At 41.1% G+C, this 10,790-nt stretch overlaps 1 protein-coding gene across 1 annotated transcript; it reads right to left on the bottom strand.

Moving 5' to 3' along the window:
• Positions 1-1,099: 1,099 nt before the first annotated feature.
• Positions 1,100-8,901, bottom strand: LY96 (lymphocyte antigen 96). Its single transcript, XM_080611225.1, has 5 exons — positions 7,923-8,901; positions 3,665-3,754; positions 2,603-2,731; positions 1,628-1,680; positions 1,100-1,383 (listed from the first exon to the last, which is right to left on the bottom strand). The coding sequence occupies exons 1-5, from the start codon at positions 8,014-8,016 to the stop codon at positions 1,282-1,284; spliced, it is 468 nt and encodes a 155-aa protein (XP_080467351.1). The 5' UTR covers positions 8,017-8,901; the 3' UTR covers positions 1,100-1,281.
• Positions 8,902-10,790: the final 1,889 nt, after the last annotated feature.

The following is a 10,790-nucleotide window of genomic DNA, read 5'->3' as shown; positions in this document are numbered from 1 at the left end:
GTATAGGGTTTTTCTTCAGTGTTCTGATTCCCTATTTCAAAAACAATTTTACAAGTAAAGTGAGGTCAAAAGCTTAACTTCTGCTAATTTCCGTGCTCGGTATTTAGCAGCCTGAAAGAGTGTTGGCTTGTTCTGGGTTTTCATTTTTTCAGGCGTTTGGAAGCAATCTGCTAGCACAACCCAGCAGCCAGTGCAACGTGCAACTTCATTAGTGAAAAGTGTCTGAACTCATGAAGTTACCACTGGCTGGGAACTGAGGCCGGAAAGAGAACGTGGCAGCCTAACATCATAAGGAGGGTAGCTGTCTGAAGGCAGGAAGCATTTGTACACTGCTCCCGTCAGGTGTCTTTCACCATACAGTGGCATCCAAGGATGCCAGCTCTCTTCCTGAGGGCCAAATCTGATACTCTGTCAAAATATTACCAAAGGTCTCAGGTGTGGAGGCGCAGCAGAGAGGAAAGGTGCATGCTGAATGTCGGGCTGCTCAAGGGGCAGTAAGACACAGCAAAAGCTTTAGGCATGCTTTTGACAGCTGAGGAATAGACCAAACTCTTGGGCAACGACCATCCTCCTGCTTCTGAAAGGCTTGTGTAGCCTCTGCCCTTTGGTCTTTGAGCAAGAGCTAAAAAACCACTACGGGGTTGCAGTTATAAGCTCTGGATGGCTAAATTCAGCCATACCATATCAGTGTAACCGGAAACATGTTCCACTTTGCATGTTAGGCACATCAGCTAGTACAAATTGCTACTCTTTTGGTTCAGCTCACTGCAAACAGAGAACATTAGGAAACACCTAACAGAAAGCAAGAGGAGAATAAAAAACATTTCTCAAAATCAATTGTACAAAAAATTTTATTGTTTAAAGAAAAAAAACCCCACACAACACGGTTCCCAGATTCAATTGCTGTTCTATTTTGAGTACAAGTAAACTTCTAAGTCTTACACTTCAAAATGCCTTGAATTAGTTTAGCACAATCTGAAAGGACTCAGCTTTTTCATAACTCAAGGCACAGCACCAAGATGCTCAGCCTGACATCCAGTCAGGGTTATTCTGGGGATTAATCAGGATGCCTGATTCCCAGATATTCTGTGAAAGTTGACTGATCATCTGATTACAGCAGTGCTATATATGGATAAGACTATCCATCATGTAGCTTTCCAGACAGTATTTGATGTACTCTACCTCAGGAAAATTAGTGTGCTTATTATTTCACAGCTCAGATTCCAGTTGCTTGCAGAAGCGACCTCCATGTTCTGCAATTATTTGAAACATTTCTTGCATTCAGAAAGCATCTCGTTTTACTATCATGGTGAAATTCAAGCATATGATCATATTTTTCTCAGAATCATCAGAAAATCCTTGTAAAATAATGCTATAATTGCCCTAAAACAAGCAAGAAAAAGGAAATTAGTGCATAATGCTGCCCACTCTTGTCTATGTAGCTGCTTGGAATGGTTCTGATGATTTCTGTGAGAACTGGAGTCATAACTTCAAGCATGAGAAAGTTTTCTGACATTTTCTTTTGCCACTTTTACAGTTTGGGTGAACACCTCTTTTCAGAAAATACATGCATGGAAGTATGTGATTTTACTACTGTTATTTCTTTATATAAAATGCTGAGAAGTACCTTTGGAAACTTTGTTCTTGCACCTTTAATGTCAAACGCTGTTGCAAGTGTTTCTGTAAAACAGAGATAGTTATAACACAAATGGTTACTTAATCATAAAGCCATCAATCAAACTTCCGAAATAACTTCAAAGCTATATGGCATATCTCTTAGGAGTAGTGTCAATGCCATTTACTCTTCCACTGGTAAAGTTCTCACCTGTTTCTTCTCCCAGAGCTCTGCCTATTTGTCTAAACTATATTAGAAAATAGAAATTAACCACAATGCTCCTGTAATGCCTCCTACAGACCCATCCCACTGTGATAACTCCCATACTTATACTAGCAGTTCAGCTGAATGATAACCAAAGAGAGATTATGTTCATTTTTAAAGAAAGGAAAACATGGGCTCTGTATTTTGACCTCCTTACAGGTCTTTTTGGCCTTTAGCTTGACATCCTGCCGGAATACTCTGGATCTGAACCTGTGTGATGTTAATGTTGGTTAGCCCCTAGAACAGGACTGACTCTACTAAAAGAAAGCATTATACATAGGTGTGGAGAATCTCTTTAAAAACCCATCTAGGCACTTATCTAAATAAACTGCGTTCTGGATATTAGTAATGCCCCTGGCTTTCTGCACAGTTCAGTCAAGTGTAGTCTTTCCAAGTAATTTTAGAGATGTTAACAATAAAAGTGTTATAATGTGATGAAGGCTATTAGTAATCCTAACTTATAGAGATGGAAACTGCAGTACAAGGATATTAAAACATAGAATTTGGAAATTCTCTACTTCAGTGAGATTCTGGCACCAGATAACTGCCTGCTCTGAAGTCTGCTGCCAGCCAAGCAAGGTCTTGGTTGTGGAGAGAAAGATCTGCCTGCATGGGTCTTTTCAGAAACCTGCTTAGCGATGAAAATGGCTGGGAGGATAATAGCCCTGTTGTGGAGAGAACCTGCCAGGAAAGGGAAAGGCACCGTCTGTTTTCCACACTCACCTCCTTTCAGCATTCCACACACTGAGTATTCATCATCAGCTCCACTGCAAATCACTTCTTTCCAGTGTAGCGCTTTGGCACCATCATACCAGACATTGAAGACGATCTTCAAAAAGATGATGTCACTTCCTAGTTAAGACATTACAAGTAAGAAAATGGTAGCTGGTGGGGAGGAAAACCATACATGCAGACAGATAAAAACTGGTGATCCCTAAAATAGAACACTTTTTAAGACTTCTCCAAAACTAGCAAAAGTACATATCTTGATACTGTTATTTCCAGTAAAACAAAAAGCTGGTTTTCAACAAAACCCACCAGTCTTAAAAAGCATTTGAGTGAACAATTTCAAAACCTGCTTTAATTTCTTTGCCAAAGATAACAGAGTTCACTCAGCTCCACAGGTAGCCAAACAAATACTCAGATGAGGAATCTCTAGTTTTAAGAAGGTGCTGCAAACAAGCTGTGCTGAATGCTGGTAGCTGTCACAAAGATATCTATCCAGGGAAGCAAACTTAGTCCAGCTCCAGATTTTTTACTCAGGTGGTGAAATTTATGACACAGTCATTTCATAAGTAACTCAGGTTGCCATCTTAAAGTCGGGTTTAAATGTTGAAGCTGGGTTTTCATACACAATCCAGTACCATTTCCAGCTTCTGGAACAGGAATATTTTTAGTAGAAGTCCTGCCATACATGGCTAGCCTAATGATATTCTCTCTCCTAAAAAAGACGTGGATCTTCCTCAGCCCAAAATAGCTTGAGGGCTTGCAAATCTTGTCTGCTTCTTCCAGAAAAATGCACTTGCACCTAAACCATCTCGGGTTTGCATGTACAGTGCCAGTTAGTGTGTAGAGCTATAGTAACTGATTCAACAAGTAAAACTCACATACACTTATTTCCACAAATCATCATTTCTGTCCATCACTGTAGTTTATCTATTCCAGTTTTAATCACAGAAACTGATCTCCTAAATCATTTGGCATTTAGGATGGCATGTCAGCTTTTTGCTTGTATTCAATTTTCTGCATTCACAAAATATAATTACGTAGTCAAGAGGAACTCACTTGGGATCCAGGTGAGAGCAGCATTCCAGGTGGGTTTCTTCATGGTGCTGCAAGGAGTCAAATTAAACATGAAAGCATGGGCTGTAGAATCTACAGGAAAAAAGTATTCTTATTAGTAGCGTGAATAGGCTTCTCCAGGAAAACAACAAAAATATACATATATACACACTCAGAATAAACACATACACATTTTGAAATGGGGGACTTCAACCACCCTGACATCTGTTAGAGTAACGGTATGGCCCGGCACAAGCAATCCAGGAGGTTCCTTGATTGTGTGGAAGACAACTTCCTTCTGCAAGTAATAGAGGAGCCGACAAGGAGAGGTGCCGTGCTTGACCTCGTGCTCACCAACAGGAAAGGGCTCGTTGGAAATGTGACGCTCCAGGGCAGCCTTGGTTGCAGCGATCATGAAATGTCGAATTCAAGATCCTCAGGACAACGGGAAGAGCGTGCAGCAAGCTCACTACCCTGGACTTCAAGAGAGCAGACTTTGGCCTCTTCAGGAACCTGCTTAGGAAGGTCCCATGGGATACAGCCCTAGAGGGCAGGGGGGCCCAAGACTCTTGGTTGTTACTGAAGGATCACCTGCTCCAAGCTCAGGAGTGTTGCATCCCAACTAGAAGGAAGTGCAGCAGGGGGGCCAGGAGACCTCCTTGGATGGATAAGGAGCTGCTCAGGAAAATTCAAAGGAAAAAAGAAGGCTTACAAAAGGTGGAAGCAAGGACAGGAGGCCTGGGAAGAATACAGGCATGTTGTTCAGGAAGCTAGGGACCAGGTTAGGAAAGCTAAGGCCCAGCTAGAATTGAACTTGGCTAGGGATGTGAAAGATAACGGGAAGGGATTCTATAGTTATATTGCAAATAAAAGACAGACTAGGGACAATGTGGGCCCTCTCCGGAAGCTATCAGGAGAACTGGCTACCCTGGATTTGGAGAAGGCTGAGGTTCTTCATGACTTCTTTGCCTCAGTTTCACTGGCAAATGCTCCGAGCACACTGCCCAAGTCTTGGAAGGGAGATGGGGAACTGTAAGAATGAAGATCTTAGGCCCACTGTAAGAAAGGGTCTGGTTCGAGACCATCTTAAGAACATGAACGTGCACAAGTCCGTGGGACCTGATGAAATCCATCCGCGGGTCCTGAAGGAGTTGGCAAATGAAGTTGCTAAACCACTGGCCATCATATTTGAAAAATCTTGGCAGTCAGGTGAAGTTCCCGATGACTGGAAAAAGGGAAATATAACCCCCATTTTCAAGAAGGGGAAAATGGATGACCCAGGGAATTACAGACCAGTCAGTCTCACCTCTGTGCCTGGCAAACTCTTGGAGCAGATTCTCCTGGAAGGCATGCTAAGGCACAGGAAAAACAACAAGGTGCTGGGTGACAGCCAGCATGGCTTCACTGAGGGGAAATCCTGCCTAACCAATTTGGGGGCCTTCTATGATGGGGCTACGGAACTGATGGACAGGGGCAGAGCAGTTGACGTCATCTACCTGGATTTGTGCAAAGCGTTTGATACTGTCCTTGTCTCCAAATTGGAGAGACATCAATTTGATGGATGGACCACTCAGTGGATAAAGAACTGGCTGGATGGCCGCACGCAAAGAGTTGTGGTCAATGGCTCGATGTCCGGATGGAGACCAATAACAAGTGGTGTCCCTCAGGGATCGGTGTTGGGACCGGTCTTGGTCAACATCTTTGTCGGTGACATGGACAGTGGGATTGAGCGCTCCCTCAGCAAGTTTGCCGATGACACCAAGCTGTGTGGTTCGGTTGATACGCTGGAGGGAAGGGATGCCATCCAGAGGGACCTCGACACGCTTGTGAGGTGGGCTGATGCCAACCTGATGAAGTTTAACCATGCCAAGTGCAAGGTCCTACCCCTGGGTCGGAGCAATCCCAGGCACAGCTACAGGTTGGGCAGAGAAGGGATTCAGAGCAGCCCTGCAGAGAAGGACTTGGGGGTGCTGGTCAATGAGAAAATGAACATGAGCCGGCTTCAGTGTGCGCTCGCAGCCCAGAAAGCCAACCGTATCCTGGGCTGCATCAAAAGCAGCGTGACCAGCAGGTCGAAGGAGGTGATCCTGCCCCTCTACTCTGATCTCATGAGTCCTCACTTGGAGTATTGTGTGCAGTTCTGGTGTCCTCAACATAAAAAGGACATGGAACTGTTGGAACAAGTCCAGAGGAGGGCCACGAGGATGATCAGGGGACTGGAGCACCTCCTGTATGGAGACAGGCTGAGAAAGTTGGGGCTGTTCAGCCTGGAGAAGAGAAGGCTGCATGGAGACCTCATAGCAGCCTTTCAGTATCTGAAGGGGGCCTACAAGGATGCTGGGAAGGGACCCTGCATCAGGGACTGTAGTGACAGGACAAGGAGTAACAGGTTAAAACTTAAACAGGGGAAGTTTAGATTGGATATAAGGAAGAAGTTCTTTACTCTTAGGGTGGTGAGGCACTGGAATGGGTTGCCCAGGGAGGCTGTGAATGCTCCATCTTTGTCAGTGTTCAAGGCCAGGTTGGATGAGGCCTTGGGTGACATGGTTTAGTGTGATGTGTCCCTGCCCATGGCAGGGGGGTTGGAACTAGATGATCTTAAGGTCCTTTCCAACCCTAACTATTCTATGATTCTATGATTTAACATAAGGTATATACTACAAAATTGCCTAATATAAGTATTCATGATAAGTATTAAATATGTATTTTGAAATATATTTTTTATTTATATGCTTACAGGGCACATTTCTTGAGTAGCAAGAGAAGTCAGTTATCTGGTTGATATTTGGCTGATACTTTGCATGAAAAACTGAGAGGCAGAAGTACCTTTATTCCCCTTTTGAAGTTACAGGAACATTTTATTAGTGGTGAGCATGGTCCTCTGCTGAAAATATCCCTACTTATGCTAACTATGGAATCTATATAAACTTGCTGAGCACAGCTAAAAATGTTTTTAATATACCAGCATATTTTCCAGGATAATGTAAATGAGCCTTTGAGTAGATTTGCTTTTTGAGTGACCCACCTAGCATTGTACAATGCACAGTGTCAAATGCAGTGTGATAAAGCATCATACAACCTGAATCTAATCAAATTTAGAGCCCATTAGCTGGTATTTTGATTTTTAAAAAGATCATTCAGTGACAGCGTTTGGAAGGATTTCCAGACAGCATTTTTGTTTTTACTATTTTAGGAAAGAAGTCCATTCAAGTCAGTTTGCTTCTGCCCTCCTTAGTGTGCTCATGCTGATGAAGTGCCCTGCTTGCTGTGAGTCTGGAGATGTGCTGCCTGCCCTAACTCAGAGACCAAATGGGATGGCAGGGTGCTTTACAGTGAAGGGTTTTGTCATGTGTTTTGAGGATTACAGCAGTGACGTGCAAAGGGAAACTGTCTGGCTGTCAGTAACCAGCAGTCAGCTTCTCATCTCAGACAGAACTACCCACCGGAAATTACAACAGGAAGATCAAACAAAACTCACCAAAAGGTCTGGCTTGTGAGCTTATGTATGATCACTTTATCCTTGCTATATTTTTAACATGAGTATTAATGTAAAGCAAAGTACCCAAAATAAAAATCTCCTTTTACACCTCAGTTTATAGAGCTATTTTACAGTGATACACACTAGTAATGCACACAAAATTTACAAAAGACATGGGCCTTTCCTGCAAAATATTTCCACAAAAGGCCACCTTTTGGCCACTGAGTCTACATGGGCACGCTAGGCCTGTTCAACACAGACACCATGGATGTGACAAGTTGTTACAAAATCAACAAAATGAAAAAAATCAGTGAACTACATAGATCCAGCAGCCCACAACACAGACACAGCAAGAAGGAACACCCTCTGTTATCCCAGACATGACTGATCCTCCATTCAGACACAGTATCACATTCCCTCTTTTTTTCAATACAGCTTTTCATTGCAATATATTAGTTAAATCAATGTGGACAACTTATACATTTCAGTACTTGAAAACAAGTTTAAATCCCTTATCCACTAACATTTTCTGAATCAAAACATATTCGCTTTACTTGGGAGTAAACTTCTCTCATAGTTGCTGCAACAAGCATTCTGGTAATGTTTATGCCTATGAAGTATAATTCTTATAATAGGCTAATTAATAACAGAAATATAACAGCTGGACTTCTTTCTATTTTTCTGTATTCATCAAAGAAACAATACGAAAGATCATATTTCCTTAAACTACAGTAACAGTTGTGCAAATGCCAGTAAGAAAAGAATAAGCTGGTTTTTACTTACCACAAAAAGTATACGACATTTCTAGATCTGACGACGTACAAAGAAGTTCACTGACTCCAGGGGTGAATAAAATGAGAAGAAATAGCCCAAACATGGTTACTTATTTGGCTCACTATTCAGTGAGCAAACTTAGTTTGAGGAAAAGAGGAACAAAAAGTCAGCACAGTCATCCTCAGTCACATGTCTTCAGGGAATTTTGTCTTTGGTTATTTTGTCAAATTCTTTGCAATCTTAATCCTACTGCAGCACTATCAGTCATCATCACAATAAATTTTGTGAAGAGAATGTATTTCTGGTTTTAACAAAAACATTACATTTTCCTCAGACAACACAGCTCAAGCCATGAGTGAAAAATGAAAGAGAAAATTGCGTGAAAAGGGGAAGTGAGGAGAAGTAAAATTATGATTACCAGAAGTACATAAAGGGCAATTTTTGTTGACTCATCAGACGTAACATTTGTTAAAGCATAATTTCAAACTCTCACAGAGATTCCTGTACATACTAAAGAAGAGAAAAATCCACACATTATGAAGACTAAGTCTACTCTTTTATTCATATGGTATTCAGTAACTCTCACAAGTTTTCAGTATGAATTTCTTACAAAGCTCACCATGCTTTAAGAGCACACCAGCACTCTGGAGGAGTGTAATTAGATTATGTATTTCCAAACGGAGGTAAATGCAGGAGCTGAATGCAACTTTCTTTCCTGTTACTGAGTGGAACCACTGATGTCCTGTACAATCAGCTACCCGTCTTCAAAGCTATGTCTATCACAGTTACACTTCTTAGTGAAAGCAGTCTTAGAAATCCATAAAATTACAATTGGTAAGTACAAAGAAAAACATTTTTTCTGTATCTACTATACCAATTCCATGACCCAAACCTGGGCCAGCTTTTACTGCACAAACCCAGCAATACTGCTAGTCCCAACTACAGAAATAGATCAAAAAAAGTCTAATACCATATTTAAGAGAGCACAGTCACCATCTGACAGGAAAAGCAATTACTTTTCTTTTCTGAATATAAAAAAATACAGAAACTTACTGAATATATGGAAGAATGACTTACAGAAATTATTTTCTCATGCACTACCTTCTTGATTTGTATGTCTGCAGGCTCCTCTTAGATCAGAAACTGTATTTTTTATGAGAAAGAAGCAATATATAGACTGGTATTTGGTTTTGTGCTAAGCCAGAAACTCAAGAAAAATTACTTACAACAAATATAACTTAATCAATTGTTATGACTCTCCCCACTCCCCAACACAGTGCTGGAAGTTTTTATTCTCATAAATTCTGTGCACACCAGGGTAATATTTTACATATTATAAAGTGCAAAAGATTAAAAAATTAGTTTTCAGAAGCCTGAATATGCAATGCAAAAGATAATTTAGGACTAGGGACATGCACAAAAACATGACTGATGCGCCCAGAAGATGGGGGGAGTTCAAGACTAGTTAAGGAAGGTGAGAATTCAATTAAAAGTACCTAAAAGTGCCAACTTTAATGAACTAATACATGTAATAATTCACAAAGTAAGATAAAAATTTAGAAATTTAATATGGCTGAAGAATTCTCTTCAGTATTTCCAAATCTTTCTGCAGACCACAAGAAGAGTCCCACTGCCCTCACAGAGTTCAAGAATGAAATAAATGTCTAACCTTTATCTTTTAAGTGGGAATTCAAAATTACACAACTTTCCTGACAGATCTCCAGAACACATACATCATACACAGATTTTTGCTGTTGTTTAATAGGATGCCATGAAACATAGAGACCCTTTGTGATCATAGCAATAATACAGTTCGGTTTCAAAATGGCCAAATTTTGCTTAAAAATAGTAAAATATGTAGTGAAATTGAAATAAATTGGGTAGGATGTAATAGCTGGGAAAAAAAGAAATGGAGTGATGCAACAGCCACTAAGGCGTGATGAAGCATCCACTAAAGAAGAGCCACCTTGTGCATGTTTGGTCAAAAAAAGGCTCCTTTCAACCACAAAGCCATGGCTACTGGTGTGGAGTCTGATCAATAAGAAACCAAGCCAGGCTCTGTCTTCTGGCAGTCCAATAGGTCAGTTTGAGATGGGCATCAGATGGCACTGGCTGTATCCTATTGATACATATGATTATCCAGCTGAAAGCACATCCCTCTTCAGCCAGACTTGTACCTGCTTCGCTGCACGGTGCATTGGGTGACTGATGTACGTGCGCAGACTGGAAAGAGCGCTGTAGATTTACAAGATTTAATATAAAAGCTCTTTTAACATGAATGAAGACAAGCTCTCTGCTGAACTCTTTGACTTTCTAGACCTGGTTCAAGAACATGTGGGGTTTTTTTCAGATCCTTGATTCAATAAATGATATAGATGAGGAATGAGTCCCCCCTGGTGGCCTAGACAGACAGACACACGGGGAAACCTCTGTAATCCCTCCTGTTCCTTATTGCACAAGACTATTGCAATGCTTTAAAAAATACATTTAACTAAGCTCCATTTTAAAACAATCTGGTTTGCTAATGGGAAACTAGAAACAATAAGTGCTACTGGTATCAGGGCTAAAGTTTCACTTATGACCATGATTATAAAGTCCACAACCTTGACCACTGTGTCTGGTCAAATTGTCCTTACATCAAAACAACCTCAATAATTTTAAAATCTTTTCAACAAATTCTGTTTTAGATGCTGTGGCTTTTGATGCGTGTATGGATTGCCATTCATGGAAGTAACCTCTTGTCATGCTCACTGAAGCCCCAGACTAGTGGACTAGAGGTGTGAGGAGTCTCCTCTGTCCCTTTCAGGTCATTATGAAGGTCACTGGTGAAGAAGAACATAAAGGTCTATATATTTTACTTTTACTAAATAACCTTTC

This window comes from Psittacula echo (assembly GCF_963264785.1).
Source record: "Psittacula echo genome assembly, chromosome: 2".
Classification (NCBI taxonomy): Eukaryota; Metazoa; Chordata; class Aves; order Psittaciformes; family Psittacidae; genus Psittacula; species Psittacula echo.
Note: the sequence above shows the minus strand (reverse complement) of the source record. Positions and strands in the feature narration are given on the sequence as shown.